General features: G+C 63.3%; 2 protein-coding genes across 2 annotated transcripts; both read right to left on the bottom strand.

The window, feature by feature from the left end:
• Positions 1-640: 640 nt before the first annotated feature.
• On the bottom strand, positions 641-9,803 carry LOC116799798 (methanethiol oxidase-like). Its single transcript, XM_032713177.1, has 11 exons — positions 9,749-9,803; positions 7,844-7,956; positions 6,896-7,081; positions 5,842-5,962; positions 4,520-4,702; positions 4,166-4,344; positions 3,227-3,305; positions 3,023-3,144; positions 2,065-2,157; positions 1,349-1,467; positions 641-803 (listed from the first exon to the last, which is right to left on the bottom strand). The coding sequence occupies exons 1-11, from the start codon at positions 9,753-9,755 to the stop codon at positions 641-643; spliced, it is 1,365 nt and encodes a 454-aa protein (XP_032569068.1). The 5' UTR covers positions 9,756-9,803.
• Positions 9,804-12,717: 2,914 nt separating this feature from the next.
• On the bottom strand, positions 12,718-17,657 carry LOC116799794 (methanethiol oxidase-like). The gene is made up of 10 exons (XM_032713171.1): positions 17,634-17,657; positions 16,678-16,863; positions 16,049-16,169; positions 15,776-15,958; positions 15,351-15,529; positions 15,144-15,222; positions 14,626-14,747; positions 14,440-14,532; positions 13,894-14,012; positions 12,718-13,187 (listed from the first exon to the last, which is right to left on the bottom strand). Exons 2-10 carry the CDS (start codon positions 16,843-16,845, stop codon positions 13,025-13,027), a joined length of 1,227 nt encoding a protein of 408 aa, XP_032569062.1. The 5' UTR covers positions 16,846-16,863; positions 17,634-17,657; the 3' UTR covers positions 12,718-13,024.
• Positions 17,658-21,879: the final 4,222 nt, after the last annotated feature.

Genomic DNA, 21,879 nt, shown 5'->3' with positions numbered 1-21,879 from the left:
GGAGGGGACTATGGGGAGCATCGAGGGGCTCTGGGGGAACAGAGGGGTTGTGGGGGACACAGGGGGGCTGTGGGGTCCAGGAGGGGCTGTGAGTGGCACAGAGGGGTTATGGGGAGCACAGAGGGGTTGTGGGGTCCAGGAGGGGACTATGGGGGGCACAGAGGGGTTGTGGGGTCCAGGAGGGGACTATGAGGAGCACAGAGGGGTTGTGGGGTCCAGGAGGGGACTATGGGGAGCACAGAGGGGCTCTGGGGGAACAGAGGGGTTGTGGGGGCACAGAGGGGTTATGGGGGCACAGAGGGGTTATGGAGTCCAGGAGGGGCTGTGGGGGGCACAAAGGGGTTATGGGGAGCACAGAGGGGCTGTGGGGGGCACAGAGGGGCTTTGGGGGGCACAGGGGGGTTATGGGGGCAGGAGGGGCTGTGGGGTCCAGGAGGGACTATGGGGGGCACAGGGGGGTTGTGGGGAGCACAGAGGGGTTGTGGGGGGCACAAAGGGGTTGTGGGGGGCACAGAGGGGTTATGGGGGCACAGGAGGGACTATGGGGGCACAGATGGACTGTGGGGGGCACAGGGGGGACTATGGGGTCCAGGAGGCACTATGGGGGCACGGGAGGGACTCTGGGGGGCACACGGGGGGGTCACACCCAGATGTCGGAGGTGCAGTCCCCCCCCGGGTACCGCATCTCGTGGGCCAGGCAGGGCCCGCCGGGTTCCTTCCCGAAATCCACCAGGAATTCCCGGTTGACGCTGAGCCCCCCCCGCTCCGTGTCCACGTCCAGCTGGAGCATCACGGCCCCCTCCCTGCGGGAAAGGGGGGGGCAGGGGGGTCAGGAGGGGTCAGGGGGGGTCAGGGGGATGTCGGGGGGGGTCAGGGGGATGTCGGGGGGATGTCGGGGGGATGCCGGGGGGGTCAGAGGGATGTCAAGGGGGGGGTCAGAGGGATGTCGGGGGGATGTCGGGGGGGTCAGGAGGATGTCGGGGGGTCAGAGGGATGTCGGGGGGGGTCAGGGGGATGTCGGGGGGGGTCAGAGGGATGTCGGGGGGGGTCAGAGGGATGTCAGGGGGGTCAGGGGGGGTCAGAGGGATGTCGGGGGGGGTCAGGGGGATGTCAGGGAGATGTTGGGAGGGTCAGGGGGATGTCGGGGGGGATCGGGGGATGTCAGGGTGGTCAGGGGAGGTCAGGGGGATGTCGGGGGGGTCAGGGGGATGTTGGGGAGGTCAGGGGGATGTCAGGAGATGTCAGGTGGGGTCAGGGGGATGTCGGGGGGGGTCAGAGGGATGTCAGGGTGGTCAGGGGGTCAGGGGGGTCCCCGTGCCTGTCCCAGCCCCCATTTTTGGGGACTCACGTGATGAGGTCGGGGTAGAACTGGCGGTCCCAGGCGCTGTACAGGGACGTGGTCACGTAGAGCCGCTTCCCGTCCAGGCTCAGCTGCAGCATCTGAGGCCCCCCCGGGATCTGCTTGCCCTGGGAATGGGGGGGGGTGGGATGAAGAGGACATTTCCCTTTGGAATGGGATGGGATGAAGAGGGTGGGATGGGATGGGATGAGGAGGACATTTCCCTTTGGGATGGGATGGGATGGGATGAAGAGGACATTTCCCTTTGGAATGGGATGGGATGAAGAGGACATTTCCCTTTGGAATGGGATAGGATGAAGAGGACATTTCCCTTTGGGATGGGATGGGATGAAGAGGACATTTCCCTGTGGGATGGGATGGGATGAAGAGGACATTTCCCTGTGGGATGGGATGGGATGAAGAGGACATTTCCCTTTGGAATGAGATGGGCTGGAATGAAGAGGAAATTTCCCTGTGGGATGGGATGGGATGGGAGGATGTTTCCTTTGGAATGAGATGGGATGGGATGGGATGGGATGGGATGGGATGGAATGGAATGGGATGGGATGGGATGGGATGGGATGGGATGGGATGGGATGGGATGGGATGGGATGGGATGGGATGGAATGAAGAGGGTGGGAGAAGCCCCCACAGTGGTCACCCCCCCCCTCCCTCACACCCATCCCATGGGAGCAGATCCACCAGGAGGATTTTTGGGAGCTCACCTGGATGACGAAGGGCTCGGGTTGGCTCTGCAGCTCCTCGTCCTCACAGACCTTCACCGGCCCCCCCCGGGTGATGCTGCCCCCCAAAAACACCTGAGGGGGCACAGGAAACACAGGAAGGATCAGCGGATTCCCCAGGAAAGGTGGGAATCATCCCATCCCATCCCATTCTGAAGGGAAATGTCCTCCCATCATATCCTATAGGGAAATGTCCTCTTTGTCCCATCCCATCCCAAAGGGAAACATCCTCCCATCCCATCCCATTCCACAGGGAAATGTCCTCTTCATCCCATCCCATCCTATCCCATCCCATCCCATCCCATCCCATCCCATCCCATCCCATCCCAAAGGGAAATGTCCTCTTCATCCCATCCCATCCTATCCCATCCCATCCTATCCCATCCCATCCCATCCCATCCCATCCCATCCCAAAGGGAAATGTCCTCTTCATCCCATCCCATCCCATTCCAAAGGGAAAGGTCCTCCCATCCTATCCCATCCCATCCCATCCCATCCCATTCCAGAGGAAAATGTCCTCTTCATCCCATCCCATCCCAAAGGGAAGTGTCCTCCCATCTCATCCCATTCCAGAGGGAAACATTCTCCCATCCCATCCCATTCCAAAGGGAAATGTCCTCTTCATCCCATCCCATCCCATTCCATCCCATCCCAAAGGGAAATGTTCTCTTCATCCCATCCCATTCCAAAGGGAAATGTCCTCCCATCCCATCCCATCCCATCCCATCCCATCCCATCCCATCCCATCCCATCCCATCAGGCAACATCCTCTTCATCCCACCCCACTGCAGGGACCGGGGTTGGGACCGGGATTGGGATCAGCCTCCCCCAGCCCGTTCCACGAGTGTTCTTTTCCCACCTCCCCGAATTCCAGGGAGGAGTTTTCGCCTCCCCGAATTCCAGGCAGGATTTTCTCCCGGGGTTTTTCCCCCCCCCTCACCTGCCCCACGAGCCGGGGCCGGCGGGTGTCGGCCACGTCGTACATCCGCACGTCCCCGTGGATCCAGTTGCTGAGGAACAGGAACCTGTCGTCCAGCGAGATCAGGATGTCCGTGATGAACCCTTGGGGGAGGGAATATGGGGCTGGATTCGGGATCGGGAACACCCCGGGAAGGGAACACCCCCAAACCCCCCCGACACCGACCTGGCATCTCCGGGAGCAGCCACCCCTCCACCTTCTTGGGGGGCACCTGGATCACCTTCTCGGCCGCCCAACGTCCCTCCTGGGCACAGAGGGGACCCCAAAGGGGATTAGGGGGGGGATGAGACCCCCCCCGGGGGGGATCCCACAATTCCCGTCCCTTGGGAGCGGCTCTGGAGCTGCGGGGAGGGGAAAGGGGAAAGGGGAAGGAAAAGGGGAAGGGGAAAGGGGAAGGGGAAGGGGAAGGGGAAGGGGAAGGGGAAGGGGAAGGGGAAGGGGAAGGGGAAGGGGAAGGGGAAGGGGGGCTCTGTCACGCAGGGAAAGGGGATTTGGGGGGCAAAAGGGGGTTGGGTTTTCCAGCTGGTTTGGGGTTTGGGATGGAGGGTGACGTGTCTGTGTCCTGAGGGAGCGGTGGATGGGCCTGCTGGGGTGTGGGGTGTAGGATTTGGGATGTAGGATTTGTGATTTGGGATGCAGGATGCGGGATTTGGGATGTACCTGGGTCCTGAAGGAGTGGTGGATGGCCCTGCTGGGATTTGGGGTGTGAGATTGGGATTTGGGATGCACCTGTGTTTTAAAGAAGCGGTGGATGGCCCTGCTGGGATTTGGGATTTAGGATTTGGGATGCACCTGTGTTTTAAAGAAGCAGTGGATGGCCCTGCTGGGATTTGGGGTGTAGGATTTTGGATTTAGGATGCACCTCTGTTTTAAAGAAGTGGTGGATGGCACTGCTCAGGGTGTGGGATGTGGGATTTGGGATGCAAGATTTGGGATTTGGGATGCACCTGTGTCTTGTAGAAGCGGTGAATGGCCCTGCTGGGATTTGGGATGTGGGATTTAGGATGCACCTGTGTCTTGTAGAAGCACTGGATGGCACTGCTGGGATTTGGGGTGTAGGATTTGGGATTTGGGGTTTAGGATGTGGGATTTAGGATGATGTACCTGTGTCTTGTAGAAGCGGTGGATGGCACTGCTCAGGGTGCAGCCCACGAAGCCCTCGGCGGCGTCGGGGTCGTGCAGGAACCGGATCTCCAGCGGCGCCGAGTCCTCGCCCACGTCGATGGCCTGGACGTAGCGGTGGGAACTCCAGTCCCACACGTTCAGCCGGCGCCCGTAACGCCCTGGCACCGGGAATTTGGCACCGGGAATTTGGCACCGGGAATTCGGCACCGGGAATTCCCTCAGCGGGAAAGGGCTCGGCCCCGAGGGGGGGAATTCCCGAATCCCGGCGGCACAAATCCGGCTCTCCCGGGAGGGATTTGGGGGATTTGGGGGGTTTTGGGGTGGCCCCCTCACCCTTTTTGAGGTCCCGGGGGTCGAAGCCGTAGCCCAGGCACTTGGGGACCCCCCACTCGGTGCTGATGAGGACGTTGTGCCGGGGCTGGTACCAGAAGTCGTAGCCCATGGGGGGGGTCTCGTCCCCCCTCTCCCAGTTCCCCTTGACCTCGAAGGTCTCCGCGTCCAGCAGGATGAACCCACCTGGGTTAATTAATGCTAATTGGGGTTGTGAACTGAGCAGGGAGCCCCCCCGGTCACCCCTGGGTGTGGGGTCTGTCCCTGCCACCCCAGTTCTTGTCCCTTCTCTCCCAGTTCCCCTTGACCTCGAAGGTCTCTGCATCCAGCAGGATGAACCCACCTGGGGCAGAATCCCATCAGGGGAGCAAGGGATTAACCCCAATTAATGCTAATTGGGATTGTAACCCAAGCAGGGACAACCCCAATGGAGCCCCCTTGGCCCCCTCTGGGTGTGGGGTCTGTCCCTGCCCTCCCAGTTCTTGTCCCCTCTCTCCCAGTTCCCCTTGAGCTCGAAGGGTCTCTGTATCCAGCAGGACGAACCCACCTGGGGCAGTGAGGGATTAACCCCAATTAACACTAATTTCTCATGGCCCTGGTGCCCCCAAACCCAGTTTCCCACCCCCTGAGCCCCCAAACCCAGTTTCCCAGACCCCCAGGACCCTCCAAACCCAGTTTCTCATGATCCAGGACCCCCCAGACCCAGTTTCCCACACCCCAGAACCCCCAAACCCAATTTCCCACCCTCCCAAGCTCCCAAACCAAGTTTCCCACAGTCCCAGACCCCCCAAACCCCGTTTCTCATGATCCTGGTGCCCCCAAATCCAATTTCTCATGATCCAGGACCCCCCAAACCCAGTTTCCCACACCCCAGACTCCCCAAACCCAGTTTCCCACAGTCCCAGACCCCCCAAACCCAGTTTCCCACACCCCAGAACCCCTAAACCCAGTTTCCCACACCCCTAAGCTCCCAAACCCAGTTTCCCACAGTCCCAGACTCCCCAAACCCCATTTCTCTTGATCCTGGTGCCCCCAAACCCAATTTCTCATGATCCTGGTGCCCCCAAACCCAGTTTCCCACCCTCCCAAGCTCCCAAACCCAGTTTCCTACAGTCCCAGACCCCCCAAACCCAGTTTCCCACACCCCAGACCCCCCAAACCCTGTTTCCCGCAGTCCCAAACTCCCCCAACCCAGGGATTGACCCCAATGAACACTAATTTGGGGGTGTAACCCGAGCAGGGACAGCCCTGATGGATCCCCCCCCTGGCTGTGGGGTCTGTCCCTGCCCTCCCAGCTCCCTCTTTTGGGGGGGTTCCTGGGGCACCTTTCCCGTTGCCAGCGGGGTCCCCCAGGGTGCTGATCATGATCTCGCCGCTGCCCAGGCAGTGGGAGGTGTGGGGGTACCCCAGGCCACACTTCCAGAACACTTCCTCGGGGTTCACCACCTGGGGAGGGACGGGGGGACACCCCAAAACCCCGTCAGCCCCCCCCAGGGCACTGTCACACCCCCCCCTGCCCGGCCTCGGGAGGGGGATCCCAGGCTGGAGGGGGGATCGGGGGAGTTTTATGTGGGAATTGTTTGCCAGAAAAGGGGGGTGAGACACCCGGGAGGGGCTGCCCAGGGGGGATTTGGGGTGTGGAATGAGGGATTTGGGGTGTAGGATGAGGGAGTTGGGGTGTGGGATGAGGGGTTTGGGGTGTGGGATGAGGGGTTTGGGGTGTGGGATGAGGGGTTTGGGATGTAGGATGATGTCCTGTGCCCTGAGGAAGTGGTGGATGGCCCTGCTGGGATTTGGGATGCAGGATTTGGGATGTAGGATGTGTGATTTGGGATGTAGGATGAGGGATTTGGGGTGTAGGGTGATGTGCCTGTGTCCTGAGGAAGTGGTGGATGGTCCTGCTGGGATTTGGGATGTAGGATGAGGGGTTTGGGATGTAGGATGAGGGATTTGGGGTGTAGGATGAGGGATTTGGGGTGTAGGATGAGGGATTTGGGGTGTAGGATGAGGGATTTGGGATGTGGGATGTGGGATTTGGGATTTGGGATGTAGGATGAGGGGTTTGGGATGTAGGATGAGGGATTTGGGGTGTAGGATGAGGGATTTGGGGTGTAGGATGAGGGATTTGGGGTGTAGGATGAGGGATTTGGGGTGTAGGATGAGGGATTTGGGGTGTAGGATGAGGGATTTGGGATGTAGGATGAGGGATTTGGGATGTGGGATTTGGGATGTGGGATTTGGGATATACCCATGCCCCAAACAAGCATCACCTTGCCCTGCTCAGGCCACATCCCACGACGCCCTCGGACGGCCCCAAACCCCCCTTTCCCAATCCCAGACCGCCCCCAATCCGCCCCAAATCCCAAAATCCCTGGGCACCTTGAAGAGCCGGGGTGCCCGGGGGTCTGTGCCCGTGTCCACCACGTAGATCCTGGAGGAGATGAGGGAGGGCAGCACCAGGCGGTTCCTCCTCTTGCCCCGGTCCCCGAAGCAGCTGCTGCAAACGTTCCAGCCCGAGTGGTGCAGCTCATCCCCCACGTTGGGCATGGGCAGCCGGTGGATCACCTGGAAAAGGGGGACAAAAGAGGTGGGAGGGGGGGTTGGGATACCGGGAAGGGTCCCTGCCCGAGGGCTGGGGGGGATTTGGGGTCCTTTCTCTGTCCTAAAGCACCCCGGGATTCCCGTGAAATCCACCCAAAACCACCCTGGGATTCCCATGAAATCCCAGCCCCAAATCACCCCGGGATTCCCATGAAATCCCAGCCCCAAACCACCCTGAGATTCCTGTGAAATGTGCCCCAAATCACCCCGGGATTCCCATGAAATCCCAGCCCCAAATCACCCTGGGATTCCCATGAAATCCACCCAAAACCACCCCGGGATTCCCATGAAATCCCAGCCCCAAACCACCCCGGGATTCCCATGAAATCCCAGCCCCAAATCACCCCGGGATTTCCATGAAATCCCAGCCCCAAACCACCCCAGGATTCCTACGGAATCTGCCCCAAATCACCCTGGGATTCCCATGAAATCCACCCCAAACCACCCCGGGATTCCCATGAAATCCCAGCCCCAAATCACCCCAGGATTCCTGTGAAATCCACCCAAAACCACCCTGGGATTCCCATGAAATCCCAACCCCAAAACACCCTGGGATTCTGTGATTCCCATGAAATCCACCCAAAACCACCCCAGGATCCTGTGATTCCCATGAAATCCACCCCAGGATTCCGTGATTCCTATGAAATCCCAGCCCCAAACCACCCCAGGATTCCATGATTCCCATAAAATCCCATCCCCAATCCCAAATCCGGGTGTTTTTTTTACCTGGCTGTAGGTGGGGGATTTGGGATCCACGTCCACAGTGGCCAGGAAGTCGGGTCGGCCCCGTCCCGTGTTCCTGTAGATGCAGGGCACGTAGATGATCTCCTCCCGAGGGCCTGGAAAAGTGGGAATGTCGGGAAAACACCGGGAAAACCCACTTGGGATCCCAAAAAACCCTCCTGGAGCCTCTGGGAGTCGAGATTCCCTCTGGATCTCCCAACCAGAGGGGCTGGTTGGGGGGTCTCTGGAGTTGGGGAGGGATCTCAGAGTCCCTGTGGATTTGGGATGGGATCGTCCAGGTTGGGAAAAATCCCAAGGATCCTCAAGTTTTGAGTATTCCGGGGCTGTGGGGACGCACCAGGACCGCCCCAAAAGGGTCAGGAATGGGGTCAAATCCTAGCAGGGCTCAAACCCCGTCACGGGAGGAGCCCCAAAAACCACGTCAGGATTCCTTGGAGCAAAAGCAGGACCCCATAAATCCCTGGAATGAAGGAAAAGAACCCCCAGATCAAAGGCAGGAGCCCCCAAATCCCTGGAATGAAGGAAAAGAGCCCCCAAATCAAAGGCAGGAGCCCCCAAAGCCTTGGAAGGAAGGAAAAGAACCCCCAAGTCAAAGGCAGGACCCCCCAAATCCCTGGAATGGAGGCAAAGAGCCCCCAGTCAAAGGCAGGACCCCCCAAAACCTCTGAATAAAAGGCAGAGAGCCCCCAAATCAAAGGCAGGACCCCCCAAATCCTTGGAAGGAAGGAAAAGAATCCCCAAATCAAAGGCAGGAGCCCCCAAATCCCTGGATGAGAGACCCCAGGGAGCCTCCTGGTCCCTGCAGAGGTGGGAGCAGGATTGCCCAAGCCCGGCCTGGGAGGGGGAAAAACTGGTTTAGGAAGTGCTGAGGAAGAGCCTGTGATGGGAAAAGGCACCAGGGAGGAGATTTGGGATCTTGGGATTGGGGCCAGGTCGGATCAGAGGTGTCAGGGAGGAGATTTGGGATCTTGGGATTGGGGCCAGGTCGGGTCAGAGCACCAGGGAGGAGATTTGGGATCTTGGGATTGGGACCAGGTTGGGTCAGAGGTGTCAGGGAGGAGATTTGGGATCTTGGGATTGGGGCCAGGCTGGGTCAGAGCACCAGGGAGGAGATTTGGGATCTTGGGATTGGGACCAGGTTGGGTCAGAGCACCAGGGAGGAGATTTGGGATCTTGGGATTGGGGCCAGGCCAGGTCAGAGCTGCCTTTGCAACATTCCAGGAAAACCTCCCACAGAGTCAGCCCTGGATTTGGGGAGAACTGCCCGAGGCCAGTGGATCCCGATCCCAATCCCAGTCCTGATCTCAATCCCAGTCCCTGCAGCCGCCCCAAAAATCGGGGTCTGAGCCCCCCAAAGGCCACCCAGGAGCTTCTCCCCAGAGCCAAACCTGCCAGGAGGAGCTTTTTTGGGGGCCAGAGTCACCCAGCACCCCCAAAACCCCGGGATAATTCCCGAGGGGACTCTGGATCCCGTGGGATTTGTGCTGTTTGCTGCTCCCTGAAGGCACCACCCCGCCCTGAGTGTCCCAGGGACTCATCTCCCCGTCGTTTTCCCGGTTCAAAGGGTTTTCAGGGATCGGGATCAGGCATCCAGGGGTGTCCCCGAGCTCCCCAGCATTCCAGGGATGCGTTTCCCTGGAGAAGGGGATTAAGGGAGGGACAGGGAGGCGCAGGGAAGGCAGAGGTGACTTTGCCGCGGGGCAAAGCCCATTAAAAACCCCACAAAGGTTTGTCCCGGCGCCAAACTGCCATTAGTTAATCGGAGTTCGAGCCGTCATTAGCTAATTGGAGCTCGCGCTTCCCGGACTCGTTTGGGATCCTCCCGGGAGAAGGATGGGATGGATCCTCCCCCCCTAATTCCCGCCCGGAGCGGAATTCCACGCTCACCTTTCATGGCATCCAGGGGGGAGGCGTAGCCGGGACCGCACTCCCCGCACTCTCCTGCCGAGGGAAAAAGGGGAATCGAACGGAAAATCCGTCAGAAAGTTCCTTTAATCCCTTTTTTCCCCCCATTTTTGCCCGCTGTCGGAGGGACCGGATGATCCCACGGCCCGAGGCGAAGGTTTGGGGAGCCAAAAACTCCGCCGGGAAATTCCAGGTGAGGAATTTCCATCCCTCTCCTTTCCCATCCCCGAGGGATTTTTCCCGGGATCCCGACGCTGCCCTTGGCTCCTCCCGCTCCTCTTTGGGGGGATTAATGCCAAGAAACACCCTGTTTTCACCCAAAAATTCGGTGCTGGAGGCATCAGCTCCCTCCTCACCCTCCAGCTCCTGGAATTCCCTCCCGGGATTCCCTGTTGTCCGAACCGGCCCCGCTCCCCCAAAAAAGACTCGGAAAAGCGCCGAGAAAATCGGTTTTAACGCAGTTTAACGAGAGGTTTTAGGAAAACAACCCCCAATCGCCACCCAAAGGAGCCTTTTCGTGGTGGGGAGGAGGAGGAAAAAGAGGGAAACTTTGGGATAAAACGCAAAGTTAGTCTTTGCTGCTCGGATTCTGCTTTATTTCTGCTTTATTTCTGGTTTATTTATCACCCTGTCCCTGCTGCCACGCGAGAGACCGGGAAACCACCCCCTTCTCCCTCCTCTCCTGGGGTTTCTCCTGCAAAAAAAAAAAAACAACCAAAACCAGCCCCGGTAAAGGCAGGATTTAAATTTAAAGACCTCAGATTCACTCCCTGAGCTCGCCCTCGCCGGGGCGTGCCCGACACCGCGGCCAAAAAGTACAAATTGCAGGTGAATAAATGAAATAATCCTCTTAGAAAGCTTTCATCATCCACCCACCCGAACATTCCTCGGGGTTTTATTTAGGAGATGGGAACAAAAAAACCCCTTTCCTGGACCCCAAATTCATCCCCGTGTTTCGTTTCTGGGGGTCAGAGGAACAAACCCCCGAAGTTCCAACCCCGAAAGGATTTAAGAGGCGCTTTTTTTCAAGGCAGGAAACCACCAAAAATCCCTAAAATTTTGGTAAGAGGAGCCGAGGGAGGGTTCCCTTACCTGTGCCGGAGGTCGGCTGGGGTCTCGCCTGCGGAGGGAAGGATTCCACCTGCATTTTTCCTGCCGGGAGCGACTCCGGGGAGGAGACGCAGCTCCCGAGGTCGGGATATAAAGGGAGCGGGACGGGGAGAAGGAGGGGCTGGGAATGGGATGACAGGGGGGAGGATCCAGGTGGAGACGTGCAGGGAAGAGGCTCCCAGACCCTCCGGAGCCTCCTCGGGGGGAGAGACGGGAAAGCCCCGAGATCCCAGTCCCGGGAATAACCGCGGACGCTGCAGATCGTAATCGGGGCTGGGAGCGGGGAGCGAGGACTGGGGTTGGTTTAATTACAGGGTGAGGGTTTGCTGTGGGACCTTCAAGGAGCTGTGGGACCTCCTCTCTGCTTAGTCAGGGTGTGCCCCGGCGCCGGGGAGGCACCTGGAGCAGGGAATCGTGGGATGCTGGGGCTTGGAAGAGCCCTAAAGATCATCCAGACCTCGGGCAAGGGCACCTTCCGCCAGCCCAGGGTGCTCCAAGCCTGGCCTTGGACACTTCCAAGGGTGTGGAATCCACAGTTCCGTGCCGGGGCCTCCCCACCCTCACAGGGAATGATTTCTGCCCCAAATCCTCCTGGGATTGTCCACGGGAAAACTGGTCAAGCTGGAAGCAGCATCCCGGCATCCAGGAGCGAGGCAACCACTTCCCAAACACAAGGGATTGCCCTGGGCTGGCTCCCAAAACTGTTAAATTACATCAAAGGGAGAGAAATCCCATAAAAACGACGGGCTGGGAGAATCCACACCAGAAAAAGAACCAAGCAAAGGCAATTCCTGCCAGAAGCTTGCAGGAGGACAAACAGGGGCCCTGCCCAACCAGGGTCCTCCTGTCTTAGGGGTTTTCCCAAGGCTGATCTTCTCCCAAACCCCTGCTGGGGCTTGTTTTCCCTGCCCTCCACGGGAAAGGAGACACAAGAAGGCCCAGCTGATGCAACCAAGGGTTTTATTGGCATTGAAAGCAGGACAAGAGCAAACCAGTGTCAGCAAACGGGCCCCTCTTCCCAAGCCAGCCCTGGCAGCTCCTGCAGCTGGGACAGGAGCCGCTGGGACGGGAGCCAGGAGGGCAAACCCCTTGGGAAGGGCCCGGCCGGAGGGGGGAACTGGGTGGAACCGGGCACTGCCCTTGGTGCCCAGGAGCTCGGGAGCCTCCCGGGGAGCTGAGCCCCTTCCCGGGGCCCCCGGGGATCTGGGAACAGCAGGGCAGGGCTGGGACAGGAGTGTGGCACTGCTGGGACCTGCCCCGGGGCTGGGGCTGCACCCCCTGCATGGAGCCAGCGAGGGGATGGAGCCTGGAATGTGCCCGGGATGGAGCCTGGAATCTGCCCGGGATGGAGCCTGGAATGTGCCCGGGATGGAGCCTGGAATGTGCCCGGGATGGAGCCTGGAATCTGCCCGGGATGGAGCCTGGAATCCGCCCGGGATGGAGTCTGGAATCTACCTGGGATTGCTCCTGGATCCTGGAGTCTGCCCTGGGATTGCTCCTGGAGTCTGGAGTCTGCCTGGGATCACTCCTGGATCCTGCCCAGTATTGCTCCTGGATCCTGCCCCGGAATTACTCCTGGATCCTGCCCCGGGATCACTCCTGGAGCCTGGAGCCTGCCTGGGATGGAGCCTGGATCCTGCCCCAAAATTGCTTCTGGAGCCTGCCCCGGAATTACTCCTGGATCCTGTCCAGGATCACTCCTGGATCCTGCCTGGGATGGAGCTTGGATTCTGCCCCGGATCACTCCTGGCCAGCCGGGAATGGCAATTGGGATCGTGTGTCTGCACTGGTTTGGCCAGGAATGGGAACTGGGATTGTGTGTCTGCACTGGTTTGGCCAGGAATGGGAACTGGGATCGTGTGTCTGCACTGGTTTGGCCGCACAAGGCCGGGGGGGATTCGAGCTCCCTGAGCTCAGGAGGGGGAATCGGGAGCGGAGCGAGGAACGGGGACCCCAAAGCCCCTCACCCAGGACCCCAAAGCCCATCACCGGGACCCCAAAGCCCATCACCGGGATCCCAAAGCCCATCACCGGGATCCCAAAGCCCATCACCGGGATCCCAAAGCCCATCAGCCACCGCCCTTTCCCAGCAGGGGCACTGCAGGGGGAGGGAAGGGAGGGAAGGGCGGAGCCGGCCCGGGCTCACTCCTAGGGCAGGATCTCGGAGGTGGCATCGCCGCCGGCGAAGCGAATGTCGTGGGCCAGGCAGGGCCCGTTGGGCTCCTTGCCAAAATCCACCAGGAAGTTCTTGTTGACGGCCAGGCCTCCCTTCTCCGTGTCCACGTCGATCTGCAGCATCACGGAGCCCTCCCTGCGGGGGCACGAGGGGCAGCTCTGGGCACAGCTCTGGGCACAGCTCTGGGCACAGCTCTGGGGGCAGTTCTGGGCACAGCTCTCGGTACGAGGGGCAGCTCTGGGTACGAGGGGCAGCTCTGGGCACAGCTCTGGGCACAGCTCTGGGCACAGCTCTGGGGGCAACTCTGAGCACAGCTCTGGGCACGGCCCTGGGGGCAACTCTGAGCACAGCTCTGGGCATGGCCCTGGGCACGGCTCTGGGGGTAGCTCTGGGCACGGCTCTGGGCACGGCCCTGGGCACGGCTCTGGGCACAGCCCATCCTGCCCCGGGGCTGCTCCGCACACCCAGAGGCTCCAGGGAACGGCTCCGGGACCAGGAGCCGAGGCTCAGCTCCACTCCCAGCCCTCAATCCCGCCCGGACACGAGCCCAGCGCCAGGCAGGATGTGCCCCGGGCCGCAGATGCCCCGGGCAGGACGTGCCAGGCCAGGCTGGCACCGCCCCGGGCCGGAGATCCCGGTGTGCTCGGCTCCATCCCGAGCTCTGCGGGATCCCGGGAGATGCTCTGGCACAGCCCCGGCCCCCCAGAGCCCGGGGGGCAGCGCCCCTCTCCCACTGCCCCCCTGTGCCCCCCTGTGCCCCTCTGTGCCCCCCTGTCCCCCCTGGCCCTGCAGAGCACCCCCCTCGTGCCCAGGAGCCCCTTTTGCCCCCCCGTTTGCCCACCTGACCATGGTGGGGTAGAACTGCTTGTCCCACGTGCTGTAGAAGGAGTTGGTGACGTAGAGCCGGCGCCCGTCCAGGCTCAGCTGCAGCTTGCTGGGGCCGCCGTAAATCCGCTTGCACTGGGGGGAACTGGGAGTTACTGGGGCTGGGGAGGGACTGGGGCAGGGCAGGGGCAGGAGAAGGACCAGGAAAAGGAGAAGAAGCAGGAGAAGGAGCTGAACAGGAGGAAGAAAAGGAGGAAGGCAGTAGAGCAGGAGAAGGAGCAGATCAGAAGCAGGAGAAAGAGCTGAACAGGAGGAAGAAAAGGAGCAGAGCAGGAGCAGAGAAGGAGAAAGAAGGAGAAAGAGAAGGAGCAGAGCATGAGCAGGAGCAGAGCAGGAGCAGAAGGAGCAGAACAGGAGCAGAGAAGGAACAGGAGCAGATCAGGAGCAGGGCAGGAGAAAGAGAAGGAGCAGGAGCAGGAGCAGGAGCAGATGAGGAGCAGATGAGGAGCAGATGAGGCTCAGAGCAGAGCAGTGCCTCCCCTGCCAAGTCTCCAGCACTCACCTTGATCACCAGGGGCTCGGGTTGGCACTTGAGCTCCTCGTCCCTACACACGGTCACGGGGCCCCCTCGCAGGATGCTGCCCCCCACGAACACCTGCAGGGGGGCAGTGGCACACACGTGTCCCTGGCGTGTCCCTGGTGTGTCCCCAGCGTGTCCCCACCCCCCGGCCCCCCGTGCCCCCCTCACCTGCCCCACCAGCCGGGGCTTGCAGTTCTTGGAGAGCTCGTACTGCCGGATGTCCCCGTGGATCCAGTTGCTGAGGTACAGGAACCTGTCGTCCGGGGAGATGAGCAGGTCCACGGTGAAGGCTGCGACAGGGACACGGCTCAGGGACAGCACCAGCACAGGGCATGGGGCTGGGGCTCAGCCAGGCTTTGGGGCTCAGCCAGGCTTGGGGTTCAACCAGGCTTTGGGCTCAGCCAGGCTTGGGCACAGCCAGGCTTTGGGTTCAACCAGGCTTTGGGGCTCAGCCAGGCTTGGGGCTCAGCCAGGCCTTGGGTTCAGCCAGGCTTGGGCACAGCCAGGCTTTGGGTTCAACCAGGCTTTGGGATCAGCCAGGCTTGGGGCTCAGCCAGGCCTTGGGCTCAGCCAGGCCTTGGGCTCAGCCAGGCTTTGCCAGGCTTGGGGCTCAGCCAGGCTTTGCCAGCCCGCACTGCCCAGGGCTGTGGCAGGGAGAAGGAAGGCCCCGAGGGGGTCACACCAACCTGGCATCTTGGGCATGATCCAGCCCGACACCTCCTTGGGCGGGATGCGAATCACCTCCTCCACGGCCCAGTTGTCTCTCTGCACACAGACACGGCCCCCTGAGCCCCCCCAGTGCCCGGCCCGGGGGCTCCCCTGTGTGTCCCCCAGCCCGGGCCCAGCCCACCCCCCGTCCCTGTGCACAGCCCCCTCCTCACCCCCGTGCCCACCTCGCACTTGTAGAAGCGGTAGGTGACCCCGCTGAGGGCACAGGCCACGTAGCCCTCGGCGGCGTCGGGGTTGTGCAGGAATCTCACGCTCAGGGGCAGCGAGTCCTCGCCCAGGTCGAAGCACTGGGTGAGGCTGCGGCACGACAAGTTCCACACGTTCAGGCGGCGCCCGAAGACCCCTGAGGGGCGGCCAAGGGGGCTCAGCACGGGGCGGGGGGGCGGCCCGAGGCCCCCCCAGCCCTCCCCAAAACGCTCCCCGCGGGCGGGGACGGCGGGAAAACGCCGCGGGAGCCGCGGGAGAGGCCGCGCGTCCCCCCAGGGAAAAGGGGCCCCGCGGGGGAAACGCGCCCGCCCCGCGTGCCCCCCGCGCCCCCCGGGCCTCGGGGAGCGCCGCCCCGGCCCCGCCCGCCCCGTGCCCCCCGCACCTTTCTTCAGGTCGTCGGGGTTGAAGCCCCGTCCCGCCCGTCTGGGCACCGCCCCGGCAGAGCTGACCAGCACGTTGTGCCGCGGCTGCAGCCAGAAGTCGTAGCCCGTCGGGGGGGCTTCGCACTCGTTCTCCCAGTTGCCCTTCAGCTCCAGGCTCTCCCCGTCCAGCACCACGAAGCCACCTGGGACACACCGGGGGGGTTGGGATCCCTCCGCGCTCCGCTTTTCCCGGCGGGAAGCGCGGCTTTGGGAAGGGGGCCGGGACAAGGTACCTTTGCCGTTGCCCGCGGGGTCTCCCGTGTTGGCGATGAGCACGTCCCCGTTGGGCAGGCTGTGGGTCACGGCCAGGTAGCCCTTGTTGCACTTCCAGAACACGTCCACCGGCTCGATCGTCTGCCAAAGCCACACACCCCTTCAGCCCCGACTGCTCCGCTCCTCCCGCACCCCCGCGGGACCCTCGGCCTTGGCAAACCCCCGCCAGGGCCTCCAGTCCAACCCTTGGCCATCCCAGGCTCCTGCCATCCCTGCTGCTCCCGGAGTTCTCCCTCCCACAGCCCCCCTGCCTGGGGCTGCTCCTCCCCGGCGAGGGCACACAAGCCCCTGAGCTGCCCCTGCAGCAACTCCCAGCTCAGAGCAGCCGCCGGGACCCCCCACTCTTTGGGGGGCAGGCAGGGGGTGCTGGGGACTCCCAGGGCTTCCCCGGGGGCACAAAGCTGCCCCCCCAAGGACGGGGGGAGCCCTCCTGGGAGCGGCAAGGACAGAGCCCAGAGGAAAACCGTGCCAGCTCTGCCAGGCCAGGCTGCGAGAGAAGCTGAGCAGAGAGCCCTCGGTGCCCGGGCAGCGCCCCAGAAGCCCCACTTGCCAAGTCCCTGCCAGCGGGCTGGCGTCCCCCCGGCCATACCTTGCACAGCTTGGGGGCCCGGCACTGGGAGCCCACATCCACCACGTAAATGCGGGAGGAAATCAGACAGGGCAGCACCAGCTTGTTCCTCCTCGCGGGGCCATTGTCAAAGCAGCCGCAGCCAGAGCTCCACCCCGAGCAGTGCAGCTCGTCCTTGAGGTTGGGCATGGGCAGCCGGTGGATCACCTGCGGCGGCCAAGGCGGAGTTAGGGGGGAGGCACCGCGCCGACCCTGCTGCTGCCAGGGCCGGGGGCTCTCGGGGGCCTCCCTGGCCGGGGGCTGCCACTGCCCGGGCACAGCCGGGGGGACAACGCTGCTCCCTGCCCTGGGCACTGCTCTGCCACAGGGGGGTTATTCCCAGCACTGCTCAGCCCCTTCCACTGCAATCCAGGAGAACGCTCCCGGCCAGAAGGGATGTTCCTCCTCCTGACAGAGCTGGGGCTTTGCTCTGCAAACTCCTCCCGAGGAGGGAGCTTAAAATGCTCTGACATGGTTCAGGAGCCTGTTCTGCCTTGGGAGGGACTTTTCTTTCAGGGCACTTGTAGCCGTGGGCTGCTCGGGTGATCCCTGCACCCTGGATGTGTGACTGTGCCTTGGCAGCCTCCAGGGGCAGGGAAATGCCCGTGTGCCAGCTGGGATGGGCACAGGGCAGCACGAGGGAACACCCCTGACATCTCAGCACAAGAGAAACCTGCTGGAATCTGCCCCAGGACACCCGAACCCCCTGGGACACCCCCACGTTCCCCTCCTGCCAGGTGATCCCCAGGGAAACGCCCGTGTACCAGCTGGCAGCCAAGGGAGAGTCAGGGAGGGGGGGAAAAATGGGAACCCTAATTCCTCCAGGTGCTTCTGTCCAAGCAGAGAGGGGACGGTGGAACAGAGGGAGTGTCATGGGTCTGTCACAAAGAGCCACCAGATGATTCCCCAGCCATGCAAGAGCAGAGAGGAACAGGTACCTGGCCATAGCAGGGAGACCTGGGGTTGAGGTCCACGGTGGCCAGGAAATCAGGTTGGTCGATGCAGGTGGATCTGTAGGTGCAGGTCACGTAGGCAACCTCCTCCCGAGGGGCTGGCACACAAAACTCGGCTTTAAACACACCCCCAGGGCCGTCAGAGAGGACAGCGAGAGCTGCAGCAAAAGCTCCCAGCCGGCCCCCAACTGATGTTCCGGACCCTCCCCCGACCCCTCCCCGGCCCCGGGGCTGCCCCAGAGGCGGGAGCACGGCCAAGGGGTCCCAGAGTTTCCCCCCCTGGGGAAGGGGCTGCCGGCGGTCCCAGAGACACCAAATCCTCCCCCAGGGCCCCCTCGCCACCCCCTGCCCGGGACTCGCCTTTGGCCACGTCGGGGCAGCACGTGGGGTACTCGTAGCACTGAGCTCTGCATCGGTCTGGGGGGAGAGCAGAGAACGGGAGCCTGGGCTGGGCCCGCGCCTCCGGGGGCTCCTCTGCCCAGGCTCCTCTGCCCACCCCGGCCACCTTCCCGCAGCCCGGCTGGCCCCGGGCACCGCCGGGACACGGCCCAGCCCCGGGACACGGATCCTCCTCCCTGCGGGGCCGGCGGGGACATCCCCGGGCCGGGCCCTGCTCCCGGTCCCCTCCCGCCCCCTCCGAGCCCTCCCCGAGCCCTCCCCGCTGCAGGGACGGGCACGGAGCTGTCCCAGAGCCGGGGCTGAATGGAAGGGCCGGCCTGGCACCTTCCCTTGGATCCCGGATGCCCCGAGGATGCCCCGAGGATGCCCCGAGGATGCCCCGGCCCCGGGGGAGGCTCCCCGGGCACGGAGCCGCAGCCCCGGGGAAGCGGCTCCCGAGGCCAAAGGGAAGCCCCACCTTGGGCGGCGCCGGCCCCGAGGGCCGAGGCTCGGTGCCCCTTTCCCCTCCCTGCAGGGCCACAGCCCCTCGTGCCCCTCGGTGCCCCCTTCCCCTCCCTGCAGGGCCACAGCCCCCCGGGCCAGGGGGGGATCGGGCAGCCCCCAGACGGGGCCGGAGCCGCCCGGGGGGGCTGCAGGGGGGTCTCTTACCCATGGCTGGAGCCTGGGGGTGCCTGTGCTGGCGGCAGAGGGGCCGGGGCTGGAGCTGCAGCTGCTTCTCCCGCTGGAGCGGCTTGTGCCGGGCAGGGAGCTGCGGGGGGATTTATATCCCCGGCCCGGGCCGGGGGCAGCGGGGAAGCCGCCAAGGGAGGGGCCGGGGCTGCCCAGCGCTTGGGAGGGGCCGCACCAGCCCCGCCGCTTCTTTCCGCCTCCCCACGCCCCATCTGGGGCCAGATCTGCTGCCCCGGCAGGTCTTTGCCCCGCACACGAACCTCCCGCATCTCATCCCGGCGGTTTTTCCCCCCCTCCCGGGAACGGCTTCTCCCTCCCTCCCTCCTGCCCCCCCAAATCCCGACCCGCGGGATGCGCAGCCCGCCGGGATCAGCCCCGGGATCAGCCCCGCGGGATCCGGGCACGCCGAGCCCCCCGAGGGCACCGCTGGGCTCTGCACCCACAACTCCCTCCGGGGCTTCGAAGGCTCCGGGGGCTCCCGGGGCTCCCTCGGGGCAGCTCCGGAGGGGCCTCTGCCCACAGACGGGGCTTTGGGAGCTCCAGGACACGGGGACGGGCTCGGGCAGCGCCCTTTGGTGCATCCAGAGGGCTGGGAAGCAGCCGAGGGGAGTTGGAGCCTCGGGAAACACAACCCGGGCCCCTGCCCAGGGTCAGGGCACGGCTCTGCCTCCCAGGCTCGCATTGGCCCGGGGGAAAGTCGGCCCAGCTGGGGAAAAGTGGAGCCTGGGGGGTCTGGGGGGCTCAGCAGGGCCGGGGCAGCCCCTGTTCCCTGTGCCCAGCTCTGCCCCAGCCACACCCCCGGCCCAGGGCTGGCACCGGGGGGTTGGGGGACCCCAAACCGGGCTCAACTGGCCCCAGAACCTCCAGGAAGGGCACAGACCCCTTCAAGGGCCCGGGGGTGGCAGAAGTAGTCCCCCCTCCTGAGGCCCCTCCAGCCTGGCTGCCACCAGCTGCCCAATTCCAGCAGGAAGGAACACTCAGGGCCCTGGAACGTGCATCAGATCTCGGGGAAGAGCTCCCCAATCAGTGGGCACATCCCAGGCCCAGCTAATTGCTGCCCAGGAATGCAGGAACATCCCAGGGGGCCATTAGAGAGCCCTGGGCAGGTCCCACCACCGGCAGGGAGGGCACAGCTCAGCCCCCTGCCCTGGGCTGCCAGCCCTGCCTCTGCTGCCACAGCAGCCCCTGGCACGTGGCCCAGGGGCACAGGGCAGCAGCCCAGCCCTCCCCGGGCCCTCCTGCACACCCAAAGGGCTACCCTGGGCACCACTCGGGGCCCTGGGGCACAAAACCAGGGGCAAAGGGGGCACAGGGACCAGCCCCAGCCCCACACGGACACTCCCAGCCCACCAGGCCATGGACAGCGGGGTGTCCAGGCACATCCAGGGCCACCCAAGGGCAGCAGAAGGGATTCAGCAATCCCAGGGATGGAAAAGGGCAAATCCTGGGAAGAGGGGGCTCAAAGCCTGCTGGGCTGGGCAAGAACTGCAGATCTGGGAAGAGCAACCCCGGGGGAAGACGTTGGATCCTCCTTCCAGCTCAGACACACCAGGGAGGCCCCTCTGGAGGCCTTTCCATGGCTCAGGGACCCGCTGGGCTGAGCTCAGTGTCCCCCCGGGCCGGGCACAGCCCACCACAGGAACCTTGCCCGGCAACTGCCCAGGACCCCGGACAGGCCGGGGCTGCCCCAGCCCTGGCAGTGCCCAAGGCCAGGGGAAGGTGTCCCTGCCACCCACCAGAGCCTGCATTCCCTTCCCACCAAACCACTGCCGGGCTGGCAACCAGGGCAACCCCTGCCCGGGGGAGCCAAGGAAGCGTCTCCCTCTCCAGCCCAGGGAATCCTGGAAGGCTTTGGCTTGGAAGGGACAGTAAAGCCCAGCCAGTGCCAGCCCTGCCATGCCAGGGACTCCTTCCCCTGGCCCAGCCTGCCCTGGGAGCCCGTGGCCAGAGGGAAACCCTTCCCTGGCTCCCCAGGGCGGGAGCTGGTGCTGGGCTCCCCCAGAGGTGCCAGTGCTGGTGCCAGCCTGGCTTTGGGCCCCCCTGGGCACGTCCCGGGGGCTGGGCCGCTGCCTCCGTGCTGCTCCTGCTGTCCCCACCTGCCTGTGGCCCCGCACACCTGCTCATTAAGGCCTTCATTAGCGGCCTCATTAAGAGCCAGGGCTGCTCAGCCCACTTTGGGTGACATCTCCGGCATCTCCCCCAGCCCGCCCGGGGTGGAGAATTCCTGAGTCAAGCTGATCCCGGCAGATAAGAGCAGGCTCAGCAGCCCCAGCTGGGCACTTGGGGAACACCAGCCCAATCCCCAGCCCCTGGGCAGCTCCCAAACCACGGGGAGCTCCCTGGGGAGCAGCCACGGGCAGGGACAGGGACAGGGACAGGGACAGGGACAGGACCAGGGACAGGGACAGGGACAGGGACAGGGACAGCCCAGCAGGGCCTGCTCTGGCCACGGTCCAGCCCCACTGGCCACTCCTGCCCTCGGCCCCAGCGGCTCCTCAGCCCTGATAGGGAAGCACAGGCTGTAATTTGGGAATTTGGGAAGGGCCTGGCTGATGCAACCAGGGGCACCCGGGCCCAGCTCAGCAGAGCTTGGCTCTGCCAGGACAGCCTGTCCTGGGGGCTCAGCACCTGGCAAAGAGCAGGTTCCACCTCCCCCAGCTCTGCCAACCCACCCTTCCCATCATCCCTGGGAAATCAGGATGATCTCCTCCCTCACACTGCAGATCCATCTCCCCTTGGAAGGGTTGGATCTGCTCCTGCATCCACAGAGTCCGTGCAGGATCCACCTCTCCCGCCCTCACACCCCGAGGATCCTCAGGGACACACGTAGCTCCGAAGGTCCAGGAGCTGCCAAGACATTCCAAGTCTTCCAAGTTGCCCCTTTTCAAACGGATCAGAGGAAGGAAATCCCGGAAAATCATCTCCTGGTTTGTTGTGCCCCCAGGGCTGTTGGCCCAAAATGATTCCCAGCAACTTCTGGATCCCACCGAGGGCACTGAGCCCTCCCTGCCTTCCCAGGGAGCATTTATGGATCTCCCATTCCTTGGCACAGTTGGGGTCCAGGTGCTGGTTGGCAGGAGCTGTGCAGCCCAGTTAATTCCCCAGGGAATGTGGGAGCCCCCCAGGTGTGTCCCACTGGGGAATGTGCTGCCAGGCAGAGTCA

The sequence above is a fragment of the Chiroxiphia lanceolata genome, chromosome 29, assembly GCF_009829145.1.
Source record: "Chiroxiphia lanceolata isolate bChiLan1 chromosome 29, bChiLan1.pri, whole genome shotgun sequence".
Taxonomy (NCBI): domain Eukaryota; kingdom Metazoa; phylum Chordata; class Aves; order Passeriformes; family Pipridae; genus Chiroxiphia; species Chiroxiphia lanceolata.
Note: the sequence above shows the minus strand (reverse complement) of the source record. Positions and strands in the feature narration are given on the sequence as shown.